The sequence below is a fragment of the Mastigoproctus giganteus genome, chromosome 13 (assembly GCF_048544385.1).
Source record: "Mastigoproctus giganteus isolate SK-2022 chromosome 13, ASM4854438v1, whole genome shotgun sequence".
Taxonomy (NCBI): domain Eukaryota; kingdom Metazoa; phylum Arthropoda; class Arachnida; order Uropygi; family Thelyphonidae; genus Mastigoproctus; species Mastigoproctus giganteus.
In genome coordinates this window covers 157951237-157977259 of record NC_143587.1, presented here as the reverse complement: position 1 = coordinate 157977259, position 26023 = coordinate 157951237, and the positions used below count along the sequence as shown (strand labels likewise).

The 26023-nt window shown below is 37.1% G+C and overlaps 1 protein-coding gene across 3 annotated transcripts in view; it reads left to right on the top strand.

Annotated features, from left to right (window-relative positions):
• LOC150076549 (sphingomyelin phosphodiesterase 4) overlaps positions 1-26023 on the top strand; it is a 324202-nt gene that overhangs the window by 112372 nt on the left and 185807 nt on the right. For all 3 annotated transcript variants that reach the window (XM_090388185.1, XM_090388183.1, XM_090388184.1), the window contains exons 6-7: positions 10878-11044; positions 21294-21579. In XM_090388185.1, the coding sequence (XP_090244311.1) occupies positions 10878-11044; positions 21294-21579 (453 nt within the window). The remainder of the gene's footprint in view (positions 1-10877; positions 11045-21293; positions 21580-26023) is intronic.

Here is a 26023-nt window from a genome sequence, read left to right as displayed (position 1 = left end):
CCCTTAATGCCATACTGCTCCAGTTTGTACAGCAGTCTTTTATGTGTAACAGTATCAAAAGCTTTCCTGAAATCCAGGTATATGATATTAAAATTATTTTTTGCATCCAGTTCATTTGTGATTGCATCGTAGTATCTGATCAAATTTGTCAGACAAAATCTCTCCTACACAGACCAATGCTGTGGCTGAACTATAACTGCAGTCTTGTCTAGATGATCTTTAAGTAGTGACTCCATTATTTTCTCCCGGAACAGAAGTTAAACTAACAGGTCTGCAATCACTTGTTACCCTTTGATCCGCCTTTGTGAATTGGAGATACATTTACACATCTTCAGTCCATGGGGACCTTCCCTGAATACAGTGATGTTCTCATAATTTTGGCTAAAGGTTTGCTTACTTCCTTTGCTGCCTCCTTTAATATAAGTGGGTAGATTCTATACGCAACAGGTCAGTTATTAATTTTAACTCCAATAATTTTCCTCCACCTTGAACTAAATTATTATAAAATCATTTAGTTCCCTGTTAGAGTTTGAAACTTCTGTCCTCTACTTCCCATAGAATTCCTCATGTGTGAAGGTAGATGCAAAATACTCATTCAGTTTGTCAGCTGCCTGAGCAGGATCATCAACAGTCAAACCATCGATATAAAGTCTACCAATGTGATTCATTCCCTTCCTTTTAGTGTTTAGCAAAGTAAAGAAGTCTTTGCATCATTTTCCAGGGATTTCTCATAATTTGCATTTGCTTGCCCAAACTCCTTTGTGACTTGATTAGAGACTAATTTATATCTACCATAGGCTTCTTTGCTTTCCTGATAATTTATATTCATTCCATGCATTTTTATTCTGTGCCACAAGTCTGATTAGTTCATTTGACATCCATTTTGGTCTAAATTTTGAATAGTATTTCTTAGTTGGTATGAAAAGCCTAGTGGCTTCTAGGATGAATTCCTTGAATGGTTGCCATTTGGAATTTACTGTTGGTCCCACTGTATAGAATTTAAAAACAGTCTGTGACAAGTGTAGTCATCTTTTCGAAAGCAAAAACCTTTCGCTTAACTCTTAATGGTAATTAAATCTTTGAGTGAATCTCATATCAGTATGCTGTGATAACTACCACCAAGTGGTTCCTTTATCTGCCGATTCTTAATGTGTAAATAATCACTGCTGATAATCAGATCAAGAGTATTACTCCCTCTGGTTGCCTCTCAAACATGTTGTTGTAGAAAACAATCATCCAATAAATCCACAAAAGATCCGTATACTTGTACTAGTATACGAGTGACCCACCCACAGTTTCCAGTCTGGGAAGTTAAAATCCCCTATTGTAAGACATTCTGGTTTACTGGCCCACTCTGTTTCTCTGTACAGTTGTTCATTGTACTCATCAAAGTCATTAGGCGTATAACACACTCCTATCCTCAATTTTTGCTTTCCCAGTGCTTATGTGACAGCAAACTGTCCCGACATTGCACTGTCTACCAATGTCAACTGGTCTTTGCCTTAGATTTTGTGTTTCTTAACTAACACCATAACATCTTCAGTAACATCTTCACTATTTCAATCCTTTCTGTACTCATTGTACTCCTCAAATTCCAGTTCTGCATTCTTTATATCTGTCACCACATCTCTGATATTCCAACAATATCTGCCTTGGATTTCTTGACCAACGCTTCAAATTCATCAAATTTATTTACTATACTCCTAGCATTGGTGTACATGCAAGTATACATGCACCTTGAAATCCTCAGCATATTGCTTTCCAGGCTCATTCCAATAGAAGCCATCAAGAATCACTTCCACCTCTGCCTGCTGCTCCTGTTAATCTTCCCAGGCGAGCAGTTTTCCGACCACCTAACACTGCTTCAAAAGCAGCAATTAATATCCTTGCACCCTTTCTTTTTAAGTGTATTCTAGCCCCTGAGACTTAATTTACAATTAATGGATTGATCGTATACTCCCTTCTATCTTGCCTGGAAGAACTGCAGACACTTTCAATTTTAACCCTAATTAGCAGTTTTTTTTTCAATATTGACTTGTACTTGTTAAGTTAGTCTGCAGATCTTGTACTCTTAATATCATTAGTTGCCACATATACAACAGTATCTTTTGTGCCTTTAAAAAATATATGCTCTACAATGTAATCAACTTTTGCCCCTTGCAGACATACCCTTGTTCTTTTCCACCTATCCTTTTTGCTCAATATATTTTCCCTTTCCCTGACAATATAGACACTGACAATGACTCGTTCGTGTGGGACAAACTCATTCTGACTTGAAGATTGCTGCTGTATTTCCTGATGCTCAAGAGTGAACCTTGCATGGAGTTGGGCAGCTGATAGCTCGATGGGTCCTAATATTAATTCCTTCGAGGGCATCTACCCTACTCCTTAAACTCTCATAAACGCCCTTCAGAATGATGTGTTGCTGCCTAATTTCTTCACACTCTGCACTTAACACACACAAAGACATCCTCCTTGGATAGATAATGTCCTGGTTCAGAAAGGTCTGCAAATATTTTAGAAATTGCACATTTTTGATGTGAGAACATCTATGCCGGCACTAGAGTAAAATCGATTGTTAACAAAATTATCTTGTAACGGAAATGATGCAGTTGATTGGTAAAGAAGAAAGCTGTCCATTTAGATTTTAAATGACGCAAATTACATCACTTCCTAAAGTGGTGATGCTAACTCAGTTACTAATGTTGATTCAATAGGGTAAGTAGTTGATTCAGTAGAGTAAGATTATACTAAAATGCAGAAATGACGTCACTTCCTAAAGGCGTCTAACTCAGTCACTAACGTTGATTCGGTAGAGTAAGCAGCGGGTAGCAATATTATGCAAGAATAAACGCTTCGAAGCCACCGAAGAAGCCTCTCATGTTGAAAAGAATGGGTTCAAAAACATGGAAAACGAAAAAAATGTAGACTTTAATAAAATGTGGATTTTATTAAAAAATGTTCTTTCACACAAGACCATTTCATTGCTTAAAATTTAAACAGCTTTGATTCAAGGGCGCAACAATAAAACAATCACTTCAACAAACAATGGCTCTTGCAGTAGTTTTTGATTATGACATCATATTAATCTACAAATGAATTTTGCTAACTATTGAATTGTAAAAATACCTATAAAAGTATTTCGAAGATGGCCAAAACTCCAGCTGAGGGAAATTAAGAGAAGTATGCAAGAATAAAAGCTGCAATGCCACTGAAGATGCTTCCCATGTTGACAAAAGAACAAGTTCAAAAACACAGAGAACAAAAATGGAAGTGATTTTTCGACAAACTGTTGGCAAATCTGTAAGTGTTAGACCTGTTGGAGATATTTGTGCAGCTGAATGCCTTCTTCCTGATGGTCAAACGATATTGTCGGTAGTCATTTACATTTTACCTAACTAAAAGATCGAACACTTCATTGAATTCATCCATTTCATTTTACTTCCTTACATGATATGCAAGGTATCCTTGACTTAACCTTGTATGCATATTACATGTTTTTTTATTCAATTGTATATTATGTTGTGTATATATATATATGTAAATAAACTTTGTTGTTGTTATTAATCTGAGCTTGTTATTCCTGAACACTCAGCCTTTCCGAAGGGAATTATACACAATTGAGAAGTTCCCACGAATCTGGAATTCTCCTAGGAAGTAAAGTCAGATGCGTAAAGGAGCTACATTGCAACAAGAATTTTCTCACAAGAAATGCGACTGAATACCAGTGATACTTAGCAGAGGTTTCAATGTTAATTTTGCAGATACTCAATCCAAACCTTTGACTGATTTCTTAGAAAATAAATTTGGTGACGAATGGGCCTGGAGTACTGGGGTCCATAGTTTAATAATTTTCAAATAGATATTTACAGTATACCCAGTATAAAATAAAATATAAGTACAAATTCAGTAGCTTTCGGAACACGTGTCCCTTTATCAACTGACAAAGTTGAATACATTACAAGCAAAGTGTGGCACGTTACTCATGCGTCATTGTTGTAGCACGGACGTGTGCTGCCTTACGCCAGTGATCATCCATCAATAAAACGGTTGTCTCTAGGATGGGATGTATACGCATGCCTTTCTGGCGATTTAATGCCTTAGGTTGTTTATTATGTTTAGTGACTCTAGCCATAGGCGGTGGCGAAAGTGTCGCGCGTGGTCCACTATCTCAAAGTCGCGCTTGGGGTCAAGATCGTGGTTGGTAGCCCAAAAATGTTCTGCAAGCGCGGACTGGTCAGTTTCGGCAAGCCGGATTGCTCTGTCGTGTTCCGTGAGGCGATCCTGGAGCCGTCTCGATGTCTCACCTACGTAGCAACTGTTACAGGCCCTACAGGTGATACGGTACACTACATTGCTGCGTAAGACAGGTGTGACAGGGGTCTTCACACTGGAGACAAGTGAACGTAGGTTCCTACCTGGTAATTGCACACATTTGATGTTGTAACTTCTCAGGATCTTCGAGATACGTCCTGACACTCCTGGATAGTACGGAATGTAGGCGGATGACATGCCGACTTGCTTCGGAGGTCTTGGGTTGGAAGTAAGTTCTTGTGCCTGTAACAAGCATCTGTTTAGTACATGGGATGGATAACCGCATCTGGTTAGGTCCGCCTTCACACGGGAGATCTCGTTACGTCTAATTGTGTCGGTGCTGGAATGGCTCCAGGCCCTGGAGAACAGGGTGCGGGCAGTGCTATTGAGATGGCTTGGAGCGTGGCCGGACCCGTAGTTGGTGAATTGACCGCACCACATGGGTTTGCGGTATACTGAGGTCTCTAGATGTGGGCCTACGCGATGCACTAGCACGTCCAGAAACGGGAGCGAACCGTCCACCTCTGATTCTACGGTAAACTTGATGAAATTGGATAGAGAGTTGAGGTATTCTAGTAGTACCGTTTCAGAACCACGTGGTATTATGGTAAAAATATCGTCGACGTATCTACACCACGTTGTGATAGGTGTAGGTGGGTTCTGGTGTATCTGCTTCTCCAGATCTTCCATGGCGATGTTAGCTACTACGGAACTGACAGGGGCACCCATAGCAGTGCCATGTACTTGTTTGTAGAGTGAGTCTTCAAAGGTAAAGATGCTGCTAGAGAGGCATAGGTTGAGGGCGGTACAGATGTCATCAGTGGATAGTGACGTCCTGGATTGGAGGCTTAAGTCGCTCTCAAGGAGCCTTCTGGCGCAGTGCACGGCCTGTTGGACGGGAATCGAGGTGAATAAAGAAACCACGTCAAATGATGCCATGACAGAGTTATCAGGGATTGAAATGTCCTTAATGATGTTAATGAATTCACTGCTGTTTTTAACGGTGTGAGATGTATTACCTATAAGAGGCGAGAGGAGGCTCGCGATGTGTTTGGACAGTTCATACGTTGGGGCACTGCAGCAAGACACTATAGGTCTGAGAGGAATACCCGGTTTATGGATCTTTGGTAATCCGTAGAATTGCGGTAGTTGGCAGCCAGTAGCACGTAGAAGATGGTGAGTCGCGGTCGGGATCTTCTTATCTTTAAGCCATGCGTGGACGAGTTTATTAACATTTGCTTCCAGACGTTTCAAGACTTTAACGGGAGGATCAGGTAGAGGTTCATATACGTTAGGATCGAGTAATAGGGCCAAGGCTTTCTCTCGGTAGGCTGATCGGTCCAGCACAACAGTCCAGCGCCCTTTATCCGCAGGAAGTACAACGATGGAGTTGTCTTTTCTTATAGATGACAGGGCGGCACGCTGGCGGTGGTTGAGGTTTGAGCACGTTTTTCGAGTGTTGCGGAGGACTGCGGCAGCCTTGAATCGGATCTCGTTAGCAGTTTCTTCGGGAAGGTTGGTAATACTGGCTTCTATACCCATAGCGAGCTGTGTGATGGGAGGTTTCGATGGTATAACGGCGAATTTCATACCGTTTGATAAAACACTCAGCTGTTCGTTGGACAGTTGTTTGTTACTTAGATTCAAGACGAAAGAAGTCGTGTCGTCTGAACGAGTGTTCGCCTTTAAGGAGTTAGCTTCTATGCTTAAGTTTATGAACTTGCGCTGTTGGCGTGAACGGTAGGTATCCGAGGTCTGACTAGCCCGATGGCAGATGGTATGTATAAGGTTTACAAACCTTATACCTTAAGGTTTACAAGTAACAGCTGATGCAATATTACATCATCACCTACGTATGTCAATCTTATCTGATGCAATCTGTAAGAAATATTGCCATATACTTACATTATTCAGATGACAATTACAATTTTAAGCGGTGATGCACCTTCTTTCAACACCAGTGTGTATATATATATATATATATATATATATAAAAATCCCAAACACAAAAGGTATTAGGAATATGTAGGAGCATGCAGGGTTGAAGACTGAGAAGACTGTTGACATTAGACTTGAATCTGTGTAGATTTTAATTTTTGAAAAAAATGCATTAAGGAAGTTTGTTCAATAAAGCAGAAGTTGAAGGGAAAATGAGGAATAGGAAAAGTTGGTTCACTGAGTTTGGCAGTTAATGGACGCTAACTAGTTTGGAAGAGAGTGAGGGAGTTACAGATGTGCCAATTTAGAAGAATATTGCCCGTGGAAATATCAATAGAAAAAGCATGCTACATAACCGAATACATACGAGATAAAATTGAGACTTTGTAATAGACATGTTATTAATTGACCTGACTGTTCTCATTTGAATGGGATGTTAGAGTCTTGAGAGAACTTTTGTGGGTACTGCCCCAGATATGAGAATAGTGTTCCGTATTAAAGCATGTTTGAGCTTGTGGAGTGAGTAGTTGTTTAGAAGAAAAGTAACACTGAGAGTGAAGAGGAAAACCTTGTTTTTTGGATGCAGAGAAAGCAATATATGTAATGTGTGTAGGCCATGAGAAATTTAAATTTAGGGTTTATTCCTAATAGAGATATGTGATTTTGTATGTAAATTTGGATGTCATTGAAGATCAGAATAGAAGCTATAGACTCATTCCTTCTTTTGAGAAATAAGTCAAGAATGAGTTTTTGAAGGATTGACATTAACTAAGTTTTCTTTATCCCATTGGAAACTTAGCTGGTTATCAACATTTAAGGAATTGGTTTTGGATATTTGAGAAGTTGAAGGCTTTGTGTGGGACACAGTTTAAGAATGTGTTCTGCACAAACGGAATGTGGAATGCAGCCTATTATCATCAGACAAACTATGGATTGTTTCCATTCGGTGGAAGAAGGTCATTAATATGCAAAAGGAAAATAGTGGATTAAAAAACAGAACCTTAGGGAACATCCATGTTAGTGGAGAATATAGGAGCCAGAAAGCTATCTACGTTGCTTGCAGACAATGCCCAGAAAGAAAACTGAATGCTTAATTGCAAAAAAAAATTTGGTAATCCATATGATGGGAGATTGTTTAGAAGGCCTTTTTTGCCATATGTGATCAAAAGCCTTGGTAGCATCAAGGGCAACTGCTTGAGTTTCACCAAGAGATGAGTATCTGAAGCCGAGGCTCAATGCTGGAAGAATCAATGTTGGCAGTCATTAATCAGATGGAAGGTTTCTAGATAGTTTGAGTTGGTGGTTCATGGATTTCTCCATTCCTTTGGAAAGAGTTGAATTGCAATAGGGCAGTAATTGGATGGGAGGGATTTGTCACCTTTTTTTAGGAAATGGTTGGACTTTAGGAAATTTTTAAGCAGAAGGCCAAACACCAGTGGAAAATGAAAGTAAAAAGGTGACACTGAACAGATTTTGGGATCAAGTGGAGAAATGTGATCAGGACTTGCTTGGCTTCAAGATGTTTCAGAATTTTTCTAACATCCTTCCCTAGGAAAACCACAAGTGGCATTGGGTAGAGTGTATTGGTATAGTAGGAAGTGATTTACCAGGACAGTCATTACATAAGTTAAAGGAAAAATATGATGCCAGTAAGTTGGCTTTATCTTTAGTTGAGGATGCAAAGGAACCATTTGGTTGTATCAGAAGTGGAAATATTGACACAAAGACATGGCACAAAAGACTAAAATGCTCAACTACCATTTTGAGAAGAAGCAAGTTTTATAATTTTATTGTACTCCAAATCGAATTTGCATTGAATAATGATTGTTTTTGATTGTTACAAGCTTTAGTTTCGTCAGAAATGGTGGGTATTTGGTTAGGATTATCTGCTATTCTGGTAGTAAAAGAACAAGTCAAACGAGAGCATTAGGAATTGGAAAAAGCCTCAGATTCTTGGCCTATTGCATTCATGTGACTAGAAAATCAAAGCCAGCTGGAGTTGTGAATTAAAATCACAAAAGAAAATTATTTCACCGTTAGAAAAGTTACGCTGGAGAAAGTTGTTTAAAAGAAAGGAAGTCACAGTTTCAAGCAATTGGTGAAGTTGGGAGAATGATAGAGGCAGTAGATGCATTTGGCAGAATGGGTTAGAAGATTTTGTGTCAATAAAGATAAAAAAGGAGATTCTAAATTAGGAAGTCTCTGAGAAAGAATATCAGCAACATATTCACAAGGTACCACCTTTAATGTGAAAGGAATCATTGAGTAAATGATTAGGAAAACTGAGATGAGTAGTGGTTGTGTCAATCAATGATTGGGATTTTGACTGTACGTAGAAATGGATATCATTGAGGTTGGAACTGAAAGCACATATTTGTGAATTGAAGGAGGAAGCTGTTTAGAGGTTTAGATTTTTTTTTTTTTCACAGATAAGTTCTATGTGTGATGCATTCAATAGGTAAAGTAGAGGTGGGCAACATGTGCAAATTAATAAAGTTTTTGGATATGGCAAACATAAAGAATATATTCAGCTCTTTGACGTAACTGATCCTCAACAATGCCTCCTACATACACACTAAAAACTATTTGAACTTCTTCCATTCGCTAGTAAGTAGAGGCAGCAAGATTATATGCTATTCTATCTAGTTCCCGTCCTGCAAAAACTTATTTTAGAGGTATACCCTTGAAATGTAAGCAATATTGGATCTCACCATGATTTCCATCGTAATGTCAAAAGGCTACATGATGGAAGAGATGTGGTTTTTGAATAAACATGGGTTTGTCCACTACAAGCCCCCAATAAACAAAGTGGTATTGCACTGGATGATGAGGGTCATCTACCACCTAGTATTGCCTGGTGACACAAAGACATGGCATTGCTCTGTGTGATGTGAATGTCTCACCTTGACCACTGCTTATATTAGTTCACACTTGGGTGGTCATTTCCAGTATACTAGCTGCAATGTTTCACACTTTGTACAGTGGAGTATATACCTAGAGTTACTAACAGTTCCACCATTGTGAAGGTGGAAGCAGAGTATTTGGTTGGCAACCAGACGTTACCAAAAATTTGGTTTACTTCACAAGTGTGACCTGAATACCAGTTTCCATTAGTTTTTGGACTCCCTAGCTTTTTTGTACCTGGAAGACTGTCCACCCCCAGGTATTCTATTGAATTATTCAAAAGTACATAGGTGACTGTGACAACCTTGACTTCTTTGTTGTGTGCTAAAATACCAGAAAAAAATGATTGAATATAATTAAAATGTGATGGAAAAAAAAAAGGGTTTCAAATACTCAGGCTCAGTTAAGTCAGGAACCACAAGATGCTAGTGTCTGAAACAGCCAAAGAGTTTTAGCATTTCAAAAACCTCTAAACCTAAGAAAGGCTAAAGGGCTGTGGTCCTGTGTATGCAAACCACCAACGAAATACTCACTGACCTAATAATGGCAGAAGTTTCTGGGCGAAAATTTTCTGAAGATCCCTTTCCACATAGTCCTCTGTTGAAAATTATGTTGGAATGGGTGCAGCAGAATGGACAGTTTATATTTAAAATACTAGTATTTAGTTAAATGGATAAAATATATCGAAAAATGTACTTTGATATTCCAGAATAACCAATAGATATGAAGATAGTACTAAATATCAAATTTTCTATAGAAGAATCAAAATTTTTCTGTGTGTGGGGGGGGGGGGAAAGTTGTTGTTGGAATATCGTGGTTTTGTTTTTGTACTGGGTTACATTTTTTTTAATATTTTCATAAATTATCCATTTTTCTGGGTCCATTTACTTTTCATTAGAGGGTGCTGTGTGTGTGAGTTGAACTTTGAAAAGTTTCTTCCCAGACTTCTTTTGTATCTTCTGTTGGGTAAGCAAGTACTAATTTGTAATTACTAAGTACTGTTTTGTTTGTTAGTAGTTTTGCATAGCATAGCACCATAACCTTTCAGGGCCTTTGGTAGGTTTAGAGGTTAGTGAAATATTATGTTTTATCGTTATTTCTGATTCTGGTGCCTTGTGCTTCCTTCTCTTTTCCATTGTATGTTTTAATGCAGAGATGTGTTATGCGAGTTTGTAAATCCGAAACATCACTTTCTTTACTTTATTCATCCACATGGATGATAAAGTAAAGGAATCTGTGAAATAGTGGTGCTAGAAGCAACTGAAAGACTTGAGTAAGGTATGAAACATCTGGTGTACAGATGAGATAAATGCCTCAGTTGCAGTGGAGATTTTTTTGAAAAATGAAGTACCACACATGGTGAAAAAAAATAATAAATATATAATAATAAAATAATAAGTTTGTGATGGTTCTTTGTCCTTAGAATATTGAGTAGTAATATATCCCACACTTAATGGTTTTTCAGGATTATTACTGGTCTGTATATTATGTAAAAGTTATTTCCTTATTTTATAAACCTAGAGGTTCTACATATATTGTCATGTATATGTGGTTAGTTAAGGTTTTTTCTGATGGAAAGATATTAGCTGAGGTCGTATATATTTATTAAAATTGTCACAGTAGAAGTTTATATTTATTCATTCTAGAAATATTTTCATCACCGAGAAATATAGTACCCTAATTTTAAGTGTAGGTTTTATTTATCATGTTTTTTAATATAGAATGTTCTTGAGTCCATCAATCCATCGGCATCCCTGTATTGCTGCCTCCTAGAGGACTACTTATCCTTTTTTTTACCAGCAGATGGCAGTACAATTCCTCCATTGCCAGTTCCTACAAATCTAATAACACAAGCTGGTCAGCATGTATTTCCTACATCTTACTTCAGGTAAGAGGTATTGTGTAAATTTTGATGGTACTTGGTTTCATTTTTGATTTCTCTTGTACTTTGTGTACTTTATTTTCATTATATGAGTCTAGAATTACTTACAGAAAAATAATTTTTTGCCTGCAATCACATCTAAATGTTATCGTTAAACAGATTGTTTATATATTATTATTTGAAAACTTTGCCATTGTTGATCATATAATGACTTGGCCATTGCTTATTACACTGGAATGAGTGAGACATGTTTCAGAGTTCACTGAAGACCCATAGTATTTATTCTTAAAAATAATAATAAAAAAACAGTATACCACAATATAAATTATTAAACTACTCTGTTTATCCAAAATATTTTTCAACCCATTCGTTTTTGAAAAATTAAAAAGAATAGCTGTCAGATGAACTAGTGAGAAGAGAAGAAAAATGCATGGGGTGCATATACATTATCAGGTAATTTAGAAACCTATTGTAGATATCAACTAGTCTGCAGTCAAGTCACAAAGAAGGTTTGTGACTTGATTACAGGAGGTTTGGCGAGCCAAAGCAGATTGCGAGAAGTCTCTGGAAAGAAGCAGCAAAGATTTTTTTATTTATGTTAACAATAGAAGAAAGGGGTTGAATAACATTGGTCTGCTTGATGTCAATGATTTAACTGTCGAATTTGCTCAGGTTGCTGACAAGCTGAATAAGTATTTTGCATCTACATTCACACGTTGGGAATTCTTTATGGATGGAGGAGATGCTAGAAGTTTATCACATCCTAACAGGGAGCTAAATGATTTTGTAATAATCAAGAGTAAAATTAAAGAGAAATTGAAGCAAAACATAAAGAAAGCACCTGGGGTGGATGGGATCTATCCAGTTATATTAAGGGAAGTAGCAAAGGGGGTAAGCAGACCCTTAGCCCTAATTATGAGAGTATCTTTGGATTCAAGGGAGATCCCGGTCGACTGGAGATGTGCAAATGTATCCCAAATTCAGAAAGGGGATCAAAGAGTGGCATGAGTAATTACAGATCTGTTAGCTTAATTTCTGTTCCAGGAAAAATTAAGGTGTTGCTGGTTAAAAAAGTAATGCAGGACCATCTAGACAGGAGTGCAGTTATATTTCAGTGACAGCACGGGTATGTCAAGGGGCAAGCTTATCTGACCAGTATGATTGGATACTATGATGCAGTAACAAAGGAACTGGATGCAAAAAATAACTTTTTTTTTTTTTTTTTTTTTTTTTTTTATCTACAGCAACAAAAGCCTTTCCATTTTTACAATCAGTTCTCTGCCTTTTTTGGATTGTGTTAAATTCATCACTTTGATTTTTTTAAGGTTTTCTTTTTGTTTCACTATGATAGAAATGTTTGACTGGGAAAAACCGTATTCACGCACTAATGAACTAATTTTAGTATCATCATGTGTTTTCATTATTTCTTGTTTGATATCATATACAGTGGACCCCCACTTTACGATATTAATTCGTTCCAGAGACACCATCATAATGTGAACCCAATAACACATTGTTTTTTGATAATTCGTTCCAAGACCTCAGAAGTTGAAATTTTTGCTTTATAACTAAACTATTTATCTCTCTAAAAGGTGATGCTTTATAATGGAAATTGTTTTAGTTTTATATAGAATACTGAATACCATATTTTCCCTTGTATACCACGCAACTTTTATCTGAAAAAAGTCACCCTAAAATTGTGATATGTCTTATACACTGGAATAAACAGTAAAACATGATGAAAATTTTAAAAAGAAAAAAAGATAAAAAATGCTGATGGTGCCACATTTTTACTTATTTCCCTTCATCCCAAAATGTTGTTTAAAATGATAGTTATAAACAGTAAAAAACAAGAATGGTAATTTTCATTTAACTTACACTGGAAAAGCTGTTTCAATGGTGGTGTGGTGATGGAGTTGAAAGGGAATCTTCTACCATCAAGATATCAGGACAACTTTGCTTTAAGGTGATGGCTCTGTCTCCTGAAGTCTCTTCATATTTGCAGGTCATCGATTTAGTGGTTACAGTATCCAGGTTTTTTCTTACTGTCTTCTTCACAACATCCCATGCAGCAAACATGCTTAATTTCTTGAGTTGTTGCTACTTGGTCACCCTACTCATGTTCCTCGTCTCCAATGTCATGCTCACCCAACTTCTCTAATTCCTGGAGCCCTGTTGTCAACTCCCTTCTGTGGTTCTCAATTAACTCCATCAATCTCAAGAGCGATAATTTTCCTGCTCTAGAACACCTTCAGCTTCAAATTCTTCAAAATCATGGATGTCTGAAGGCCACAAATTCTTCCAGGCTGCATTGAGGCACTGAACTGAAACTTCATTCCAAGAATTGACAATGATTTTTACAGTCTAAGATGTTAAACCTCATCTTCCAGAATTCCTTTAAGTTGATGGCTCTGTCTCCTGAAGTCTCTTCAAAGCACTTGGCAAGCATCTTCTTCTTCGTGTAAACTTTTTTAAAGTTGGCAATCACTTGCTGATCCATCAGCTGAAGCAGTGGGGTGGTTATTGGGTGGGAGAAATTTGACAGTAACAAAGTCAAATTGCTCCTCCAGAGATCGGGCAAGTTTGGGATCATGGCCTGGAGCATTATCCAGAAATTAACAGTGCCTTTAAAGGAAATTTGTTCTTTTCTGAGTAACTTTTGACTGAAGGATAAAACACTTCAAATACTCATTCATTGAAGAGGTGTCTTGTCATCCAGACCTTCTTGTTATACTGCCAGAAGATACCAAACCTGCCTTTGATGACCTTTTGTAGTTAAACACTTGTGGAGTTTCTGAGTGGTAAACCAACATTGGCTTAAGTTTAAAATCACCAGAGGCATTGGACTCTAATAGCAGAGTAAGCCTATTCTTCATAGGCTTACTCTGCATTCTTTTCCAAAAGGTCCCCATTTCATCTGTATTAAAGACGTTGAGGAAGATAACCCTCCTTCTCAACGAGCTCTTGAAACTTTACCTTAAAGTTTTCAGCTGTTTCCTGGCCTGCACTGCAAACCTCTCCATGCCGTATGACAATTTTTAATATTGGATGTTTTTCTAAAACGGTCTAACCAATCTTTGCTGATTTTAAATTCCCCATATCGGTATCACTAGTTGAAGGTGTTTTAGCCTTTAAGTCCTTAAAAATCTGCTTTGCACGTTTGTAGATGTATTTTCCAGGAACGGTATCACCCTTTATTTATTTTTCTTTCTTTTTTTATCCACAGCAACAAAAGCGTTTCTATTTTTACAATCAGTTCTCTGCCTTTTTTTGGATTGTGTTAGATTCATCACTTACTTTAACGTTTTTAAGGTTTTCTTTTTCTTTCACTATGGTAGAAATGTTTGACTGGGAAAAACCATATTCATGCACCAATGAACTAATTTTAGTATGATCATCATGTGTTTTCATTATTTCTTGTTTAATTTTAATTGAAATTTTCTTCATACTGTGCTCTTTAGGGGCCATATTATCAGTTTACACAATATTGTACATTCAAGAATTCAATACAGTAAATTTATGGAAAATAAGCACAAAACAAACAAACACTTAAACTAAAGGATGCAAGAACAAAACACGTGGCCAACACGTTTACAAACGCTGCTATTGGCTGAGAGAAAGGACCACATGGTCTGGTCAGAGACAAATGTAAGCCCATCGTAAAGTGAAATAAGTAGGTGTAATGATCACTGGTCAGTAGAATCAAATTTCAAAAAACCAATTCAGATCATTAAAATGCATTACACTTTCACTGTTAATTGCTATGCTTGGTTATAATAATCAATTTTGAACACCTTTGTGATATTTTTCAAAAGCACATTTTTGGAAGTCACAACCATAAAACAAGAACAATTTTGCAGTTTCTAGTTTAGTGGGATTCTGTTAGTGCAATCTGTTATAAACGGGTAGTAAACTCGATTTTATTGCATTTGCAATAATACTGATAGCTGTAGTGGAATTATGGTGGAATGTATTTTCCTTTCCATGAAATCGTCAGACATGTAGAAAACAAAAATAAATTTTCAGAGTCTTCTCTTCATTCCTATTTTTTTAAGCTTTGTAAACTTGTTACTCTATATCTCACTTGCATGTATACTGTTAGTTGCAATTTGTGCATGCCGTGTTCTTTGTTATTGATTGCTTATCTTTTTTACTGTTTTAAATATTACAACCCAAAAAAAAAGCCACTGAACAGAAATATTAGTTAGTACTAACTAATTGATATTTCTGTAGTATGTATATATTACAGTATTAATTAAGCTATATATGTAAGCATAAATTTATTTTTATTATGCTAACATGGAAATATTCTACCAATTTTCACATATCGTTTAATTTTGTTAATTGGTAAGGTAATAAAGTAAATTTGTGCTTTATATCTTTACTTTTGTATCCTGTGGATACAAAAGTAAATATTCTTCCTGTTTTTGCTTATTAGAATTGTCATTTAATAGAATTAAAATTCAATTCACAAATGTGATCACAATGTCCTATGCTTAATACATATCATATAGTGAACAGTATTTTATTATGGAGAGTCCATGGTAAAGTGATTTGATCGTACAGTGAACCAGTTGTAAAGCTGGGGACTACTGTACTTGGATTTCAGGAAAGATTTCGATACTGTTGCATATAACGAACTACTGTACAAATTGGAGCAGTGTAGCATTAAGGGCAAGTTATTGTCATGGATAATGGAATGTTTCAGTAGTAGTAGTGGAATGTGATGCAAGAAAGCAAGTGTATGAGCTTATGCAGCATCAGCCAAAAAAAAAAATTACAAAACAATCCGCTCTAAATGTTTGTCCAATTTCTCCTTAAATTTATTTAACCTATCAACGTCCACAACGACAGATGGAAGTTTGTTCCAGCAATTAAACACCCGCTGGCTAAAAGCAAACAGCACATCTATTCTCCATCTGTCTTTCCTCAATTTCAATTTATGCCCCCTTAGGTTCGTAATCTGAACAAGTGGAAGAATCCTATCAAAATTCAGCATGCTCAACCCATTCAAGGCCTTATACACCTCAATCAGATCACCTCACAGGTGCCTAGTCTCCAGCCGCTGCAATGTGCCTTGGCAGCTTGTTTGCATTACTCAGAAAACTTCATATCTCACTTCACAATTACTCCCAGGTCTTTTTCATTTTCTACCACCTTAAGTGTAGTACCACACAGTTCGTACGTTTCTCTGGGATTACTTCTACCCCTATGCAGTATTTAGCATTAGCATTAGTAGAGGCATATGATGCAAGAAAGCAAGCTTATGCAGCCATCAGCCAAAAAAAAAAAAAAAAAAAAACCACTTCCACTTCACCCCTCCGTTCGTTCGAAATGCCTGTCCAGCTGAGCCTTAAATTTATTTAGGCTATCAACTTCCACGACAAGGGATGGAAGTCTGTTCCACCAACCAATTATCCTACATCTGTCTTTCCTCAATTTGAATTTATGCCCTCTCAGCAAGAGAGGGCATAAATTCTGAGCAAGAGGAAGAATCCCATCAGCATTGAGCATGCTCAAACCATTCAAGGCTTTATACACTTCTATCAGATCACCTCGCTGGTGCCTAGTCTCCAGACACTGTAATTTGCAAAACTTAACTCTTTCTTCGTAAGAGTACCCCTTTGTTCCATTCACTAATCTTGTTGCCCTTCTCTGTGCTCGTTCCAGCAGCTCTACATCATTCTTGAAATGAGGCCTCCAGACCTGTATATAGTATAGAGCCTTATACAAGGGAATAATCACCTCCTTATCCCTGCTAAAAAAAATTCCTGTATATCATTGACAAGACACCATGAGTTACTCTTGCAGCCCGTCAGCACTGCTCAGAAAACTTCATATCTGCCTGCACAACTACCCCCAGGTCCTTTTCATTCTCTACCACTATCAGTGTAGTACCACAGAGTTGATACGTTGCTTTGGGGTTGCTGTTTCCCATATGTAGTACTTTACATTTGTCAATGTTAAACTTCATTTTCCACCTCTCAGCCCATCTGTTCAACCTTTCCAGATCCTGTTGCAGCAGCATAGTGTCAGGAGTGTCCTTGACAACCTTGCCAACCTTTGTATCATCTGCAAACTTGGACATTAAGCTTGATATACCATCATCAATATCATTTATAAATACAGAAAACAATAATGGATCCAACACTGAACCCTGAGGGACTCCACTAATAACATTAGTCCACGATGAGCAGTGTCCATTGATTACCACTCTCTGTCTTCTCCCCCTCAACCACCCCTTTATCTATAGCAGCAATTTGCCTCCAATGCCACACTGCTCCAATTTGTGCAGCAGTCTTCCATGTGCAACAGTATCAAAAGCCTTTCTAAGATCCAAGTATATAATATCAAAGTTATTCCCTGCATCCAGTTCTTTTGTGACTGCATCATAGTATCCAATCAAATTGGTCAGGCAAGACTTTCCCTTAACAAAACCATGCTATAACTGAAGTCTTGAAGTCAGAGTTCTAACTGAAGTCTTGTCCAGATGATTCTGCAGTGCTTCTTTAACCAGTGCTTCCATTAATTTTCCTGGAACAGAAGTTAAACTCATAGTCTATAATTACTTGTGTTGGCCTTTGATCCCCCTTTGTGAATTGGGTCACATTTGCACATCTCCAGTCTGTGGGTACCTCCCCTGAGTCCAAGGAAGCTCTAATAATTATGGCTAAGGGTTTGCTTACTTCCTTTGCTGCCTCCTTTAATATAACTGGATAGATCCCATCCACCCCAGGTGCCTTTCTTGTGTTTATCTTCAACAATTTCTCCTCCACTTTACTCTCAGTTATTACAAGATTCTCTAGCTTACTAAAAGCAAATTTCAGCACATCTATTCTCCATCTGTCTTTCCTCAATTTCAATTTATGCCCCCTTAGGTTTGTAATCTGAACAAGTGGAAGAATCCCATCAAAATTCAGCATGCTCAACCCATTTAAGGCCTTATACAGCTCAATCAGATCACCTTGCAGGTGCCTTGGCAGCCTGTTTGCATTGCTCAGAAAACTTCATATCTGACTGCACAATTACTCCCAGGTCTTTTTCATTTTCTACCACCTTAAGTGTAGTAACACACAGTTGGTACATTTCTCTGGGGTTGCTTCTACCCCTATGCAGTACTTTGCATTTGTCAATGTTAAACTTCAATTGCCACTTCTCAGCCCATCTGCCCGAATATTTTAGATCCTGTTGCAGTAGCACACTGCCATTACTGTCATTAACAACCCTGCCAACCTTTGTATCATCTGCAAACTTCGACACTAAGCCTGATATACCTTCATCAATATCATTGATAAATAGACAAAACAACAGTGGACCCAACACCAAACCCTGTGGGACTCCACTAATAGCATTGGTCCACTCAACCATCATTTTATCCATTGTAGCAACTTACCCTTAATACCATTCTGCTCCAATTTGCACTGTAGTCTTCCATGTGCAGCAGTGTCAAAAGCTTTCCTGAAATCCAAGTATATGATATTAAAATTATTTTTTGCATCCAGTTCTTTTGTAATCAAATCATAATATAATATGCGATCAAATTTGTCAGACAAGGCTTTCCCTTAAAAAACCCAGGTGTGTGTGAATTATTGATGCAATTTTGCCTAGATGATCCTGCAATACATCTTTAACCAGTGACTCTATTATTTTACGCGGAACAGAAGTTAAACTAACTGCTCTGTAATTACTTGTGTCACCCTTTGATCCAACTTTGTGAATTGGGGATACATTTGAACATCCTTGTACTCAGTGGAGGTTCCCACGGAACCTCCATGGGAACCTCCCCTGAGTCCAAGGAAGCTCTCATAATTATGGCTACGGGTTTGCTTACTTCCTTTGCCGCCTCCCTTAATATAACTGGATAGATCCCATCCATCCCAGGTGCCTTTCTTATGTTTAACTTCAAAAATTTCTCCTCCACATTGTTCTCAGTTATTACAAAATCATTAAGCACCCTGCTACAATTTGATAACCTTCTGGCATTTTCAAACCTTAACTCCTCATGTGTGAATGTAGATGCAAAATACTCATTCAGTTTGTTTGCTATCTGAGCAGAATCATCACAGTCGAATCATCGATATCAAGTGGACCAATCAGATTCATCCCCTTCCTTTTAGAGTTTATATAAGTAGAGAAATCCTTACTGTTTTTCTTAGCATCCTTTGCCAAAGATTTCTCCTAATCTGCCTTCGCCTGCCTGACCTCCTTTGTGACTTGATTACAGACTAGCTTATATATATCATAGGCTTCTGTGTCGCCTGATAATTTATTTACATCCCGTTCATTTTTCTTCTCTGCCACGAGTCTCATTTGTTCATTTGACAACCATTTAGGCCTAAACCTTGAACAATATTTCTTAATAGGTATGAAACGTTTAGTAGCTTCCACGATTAATTCCTTCCATGATTAATCAGTTTCAACTTCTCGAATATCTGCTACCAATTTGTTAAATATCGATCTCCAAGTAATTCTCCAGTGGGGCAACGACAACTTAGTTTATTTCAATCCTTCTAAAACTCAGCCTTGTCTTACATCTTGCAAGGATTCTTCTGCTCCTATGCTTATCTTTGGTGACACTCCGATTTCTAGGCAAAATGACATATCTCTTTTGAGGATTACCCTGACTTCTAATCTCTCTTGACACAAGCACATTATAAATATTGCTTCCTCTGCATCTAAAAAACTAGGTTTTCTCTTTCGCTCTTGGCGTTACTTTTCTTCCAAAAAGCTGTTCACTCTGTACAAATTGCAAATCCGCCCAACCGTGGAATATTGTTCCTATATTTGGGGCAGTGCCCCCAAAACCTCTCTCAGGCTTCTAGATTCCATTCAGAAGAGGGCAGTTAGGTTAATTAATTTTGACTCATCTCAAACAGAATCTCTCCACTCGCTGTCTCATAGATGTACTGTTTCTGCTGCACGCCTTTTCTACAGATACTTCCATGGGCACTGTTCTTCTGAAATGGCTTCTATAATTCCCGCTCTCCCTCTCTCAAAACAGCCCGAATATGTGTTGGCACCAGCCAGCATCCATTTACTGTCCGACTTCAAACTCACAGAACCAACTTTTCATCTTCCTCGTTTATTCATTCAACCGCCGTTTTCTGGAACAACCTTCCTTCGTACTTATTTCCTGAAAATTACAGTCTACAGAAGTTCAAGTCTAATGTCAACAAATATCTTCTCTCTTCTTCTCAATCTCCAACCCAAGCATGGTACCAAGTACTGTCGGTTCTAATACCTCTCGTGTTTGGGGTTTTCATAAAAAATTTAAAAAAAAGCACACCATTCAATATCAGAATGTTGCTGTTTTAGCAACAAAAATCCTGAAGTTCTCAGCATATTTCATTGAGGAATTTCATATTCTGAACAAACTAAAAGACAGTTTACATATATTTAGGTAGGGTGATAATTCCCTCCCCAGCCCAAATATATGAGGCTAATTCAGAATAAGCTTTGCATCTTCATTAACAAAGAATTTCCATAGCAGCTGTAATGCCAAAGACAACCATAATTGAGATGAAGCTTCATCACCTGACATTGTCAACAGAAGAGTAAGCATCCATGTTACTCTCTCCCTCTTTGCTGCTATGTTGGTTGCAATGTAAGCAATGAAAATCCTTCTTCCACTAGATAATTCCTAGACCAGTCTGTCTAAGTAATCCTGTTAATCCAGACTTCTGGGAAATTCTCAGTATACAGCTCCCTAAACATCTTTCTCTTAATTCTGCTTCAGCTCATGGTGTTTCTGATTTACTTATTTGTTTGATATGTTTCCAAATTGTATTTGAATTAGGAGGAAAGAGCATAGAGCTGAAAAAACAATGTCGTTTTACATTTTAAATATTTAAATTATAGAATTCCTATGTAGTGCATTTCCTATATAGAAATGATGACACTGCATAGGAATTCTGTGTCATTATTTCTGCAATTGCAATCCCTGCATTAATAATAATGCACGAATTGCAATAAATAAATGATATAATAAGGTATCTAAGTAACAATATTTTATTATTTGAACATTCAATCTTATCAGTGTACACATTGTACCGAATTATATCAGCACCTGACATTTACTTAAATGAGGTTCTGGCACATTCCCTCACCAAAATAACCTCTTATAGCCTACAAGTGCAGTTTTTGTAGAACATTTTTAAGCCATGTTGATAGTAGTTATTAAAGCAGTTTAAAATTCAAGGTTTTATTTTGACAGTTTCTAATAGCAATAGATTAAAAAATCTTCCTTTATATTTAGTTCAGTGTATCCCACTTTTGGCACTGGACCAGGACGAATTGGTACCCTTCATAGCCCAACTCACCCTGTTGTAGCAAGACCACATCTCTATATGTTTCCAAGGCCATCCATCTTCAAACAGAATGCATATGCTTTATTACCATCCCCTGGATGCAGCTCATCTGGACCTACTGATTCCAGCCAAGTAGAAACTTGGCGATCAGAAACGTTGGTCCTTGTGCTGACAGAATTCTGGTTAAATCAAAATTCTCTGGAAAATCGGAGAAATGGTTTGAACCAATGTATGGTAAGTAAATTTACAACTTTGGTGTGTAATATTGTGTGTGTGTGTAAAAATGTTTTGTTCTTCATTATAAAGCTGGAAATGTATTAGCATTTGATATCTAAATTTTGTTTTCTCTAATCACGTAATTATTGCTTGTAGCTTATTTATTTATGTATCTCAAAAAAGTTTAGAAATATTTAATGATATTCTCTCATGTAGTTTCCCAAAGGGTTCAGAGTGGGGATTTATACATAATTAGCATTGTTTGGAAGAAATTCATTGTCATTTCATTTCCATCACTACTTAAGGGCTATACTAGATGAGCGCTTGAAGTGCAGCTTTGGCAATGCCTTCCAACACCCAGTTTTAAAGGAAGCAGAGGATAAAGGCATGCAAACTAGATGGGCTCTTCGAACGCTGCGTAGGAGGACGTAAGCTGGCGTAAAATGCCTGCCAATGCCTTCGGACGCATTACAAACACATACTCCTTGGCATTTCCACAGCCTGAGGAGACATTCTCCCCGTGCATGGTGTGGTTGGCTTTGTTTGTGAGTTTATTTGTGAGGCGGAAAGAAGCCCTCCCTTGTATCATTAAAAGACTACTCCAGCAAAGAAATAAAGACAAGTGTTGTATTGAAATTGGAAAAGAAATGTTTCTGAACTGGGATGAACTATGTAATGATGAGAAGAATCAGAAAACCCAGTTCTGAACCTTATGTTTATTGTAAATATTACTTCTATTTTAGTACTGTTTCATTAGTTAACGAAATACAAGTTTGTTCACTTGCAGAGAGAAATTCTGTGTACGGAATCACGAACGTATATAATTTAAGTTAATAAAGAACCTTATTATTATTAAATTAGGTCAAATCAGAAAACTGCTGAAGAATATCCACTGCAACAGTACAACTAATGTTGGCATTAACAAATGAAAATCACGTGCAGTCTGTCTTCTTCCAAAACCAAATTTGAAAACTCTTCATTTCAAACATAACTGCGGTGTCTTTCTTTTTTGAAACGTATTGTGAAAACAATGAAAACACGCAGTAAGCTGCAAAGTGCAAAGTCCTTGCCAGTGTCATACAGGAAAAAAATATATAATAAAATAATAATAATGCACGCAACTGTTTCTTGGCATAAAAAACATAACCAAAAGAATTGCAATGGATTGTTTTTGAAAAACGAAAAGTTCGTACTTCCTTTCTTCAATGTGTATTGCATCTACTAACACAAAATCAAGGAAATTCATATGTTGGAAGCCACACTGGAAATGGGAAAAACTGGTGTAAAACTGAGAACACTGCAATGCACATTTGATAAAAAAATAAATAAAGATTGCTTTATTGTAATTGTTTTTACGGATCAATATCGGTACAGCACATTTTCAGGATGTATATTTGATATTCTAACGAAATTTCAAGAAAATATTTCTATTGGTAGCTGCATTACAAACTTCAAAAACTGGTGTCTTCTCATGGACATTCATAAAACCAAACAACATTAATCCTTCATTGCGCGGAAAGTACTCCGTTACAGTGTGGGTAGTTTATTTATTTAAGCTATGAACTTCCACAATGACAGATGGAAGTTTGTTCCAGGAATCAACTACCCGTTGGCTAACGACAAATTTCCAAACATCTATTCTACAATTTTCCTTCCTCAATTTGAATTATGTACCCTCAGGTTTTGTAACCTTAGCAACAGGAAGAATTCCTTCAACATTGAGCCTGCTCAACCCATTCAAGGTCTTATACACCTCAGTTAGATCACCTCGCAGGTGCCTAGTTTCCAGACACTGCAATTTGCAGAATTTAAGCCTTTCTTAGTAAGGGCATTTCTTCATTCCCCCTCACCCAAGGCAGCTTTCTGATCCAGAAAAACAGCTTGAAGAACAGAGCCTTGTTCCCAGGCCTGAAGGGTATTCAAATTTAGTCTGTAGACATATCTGTAGGTGATCTGTTGGTGTAACTTGATTAATTTCATTAACTTCTGTAATTGGAATTCCAGGCAGTTCATTCAGTATTTGCTGGCATGAGCCCACACTGGCTTTAATCTCAGTGAGTAAAATAAGGATAACAGGTGTTTACTCTTATTCCAATTTTCAAAGCCATTTTCATGCTGCCTCATGTTATTAAAGCTGTCTACTATTACTTGAAATTGCAGATAACAGATAGTAGCATGTACTTGTGTAGTGTCAAGAGTAATCCATACACATACAGAATTACTATATCCTCTGCCCCACATACTTGTGAAAGGACTGATTTATTGCTGCATGCTGTGGTGTGTGCGAATGTTCTCAATGTTAAGTTAATGTAATGCATTCTTGGAAAAATGCATTTTAACCAAATCATCATGCTTTCAGATTTGTTTCAGTCTCTTTGTGTTTAAAATTTCCTCTTTGAAATTTTCTTGGTAATTGTCGAAGTCATAGGCAACTGTGGGAAAAGTTTTCCAGATTGTAGCAGTGTTTCTTTTTAGCCATAAGGATATTGTAACTGTTCCAAAATTACACAAGTTGTTGTTTCTTTCCCATTGGTAGTAGCAATAGCTTCAGTTGTGGTTCTCAAATAACCCTGCTTAAGGGTGAAAGTTATCCCCTTGAACCATAGACTTGGAGTAGGGCAGTGGTGTTTGGGGGAAGAAACACTAGTTTTTTCTTGAGGGTGTGAATGCAGTATAAGGATTAACGTTGTTAAGTGAGGATTGTGTGACATGTGACAATCAAGGATTAAATGACATATTCTTCTCAAACAAGCATTTTTCCACATTTGGTAAAAATATAATTCAGAAACCATTGCTGTAAAACAAAGTAATCCATGCTTTCTTATTCAATTTACATCACTAACAGGAAACAAATCTGAAAGCATGATGGTACCATAAAAGTGGCTTTAATTTGAAATTGCCAGTTGAATTACCACATATTAAAATAAGGTCAGTCTTTTTCATCTTTTATAAATAGCAAATTTTTTTCATCAGCTGCAGCATACACATACATGAGGGTATCTTTCAGAATCTCATTTCATCCACCCATCCCTCAATTTCAGAAAACAGGTCCGGTAACCTGTGTCTGTTCCTCAATCTGCACTAAGTGTCTCTCACAATTTTATGTTATGCAGTTCTACACTAATCCTCTATCTTTGAAACCATCCCCAACTTGCATTACATGGATCAAAATTATTACCCACACTTTCACCCCCACTCCTGTGAGTTTTCAGATTCTCACGGATATGCTTTACCATACTGAATCATTGTGAGGTTAGCTGAAATTGGATGCATACATTTTTGATCTATCTGTATTTTCATTAAAAGTGCAAAAATTCATACCAATTCTTGTTCACATATTACTGTATTTTGCAGTTTCATTTAACTCTACATGAACAACAAATCACCTGGCAATTTTTGCAAAAGATATTTTCCCAGCCTGCCTGTAAAGCTTTATGCCACTGAATTAAAAACCAAATGGATTACCATGAACTGATGAAATTAAAATTGCAATACACAGCTTTCAGCAGTAAATCTTGTCTTTTTCATCTGTTCATTATAATCCATTAGGTTTTTAAGTGAATAGCTTAGTTATTTATATTGTAATATATTTTGATTTTGATGTTTATTCAGATTTTAATTGTATCACATTAAATTTATTTTAATAATTATAGTACAGTTTCTGATGTACTATAATTCCAAATAAACTATGTTGACATCATATCTGTCTAAATATACCTGGATTGCACTCTTAATCATTTTTTTTTAGATTTTTCCTAACACTGAAGTCTGACTAACTGGTCTGTAGTTATTGACTTCATAGAATTGCCTTTATGTATTGATGATATGTTGATATGTTATGTCAGCACTTCTCCAAAATCCAAAAGAATCTATCCTGAGTCCAAAGATGCCCTTGTAATTAACTTCAATAGTTCAGTACACTCCCTGGTGGCCTCCCTAAAATTACTGGGTATATGGCATCAATTCTGGAAGCCTTACTTGCCTTTATGCTTGCAAGATTTTCTGATTAACAACCCTGCCAATCTTCATATCATCTGGAGACTTAGACATTAATCATGATATGTCATCATCAATATTGTTAATAAATATTGAAGACAAAAATGAGACCAGCACAGAACCCCTGAAGGATTTCACTAGTAACTTAGTCCAAAGAAAGCAATATCCATTGATAATCACTCTCTCATTTCCCATTAGTCATTGCAATCCTTTTATCCATAGAAATAAATTGCCCTTAATGCCAACTGCTCCAGTTTTCTGCAGCAGTTGTCATTAAGGATACTGCAGTCTCCTGTGTGGAACAATATCAAATGCTTTTCTGAAATCTAAGTATAGGATGGATTCAGTTCCTTTGTTACTCCATCAGATTACTTAGGAAAGCTCACCCTTAACAAATCTGTTCTCTGGCTGTGGTATAACTGCATTTCTGTCTAGATGGCCCTGCATTACTTCTTTCACCAATGAC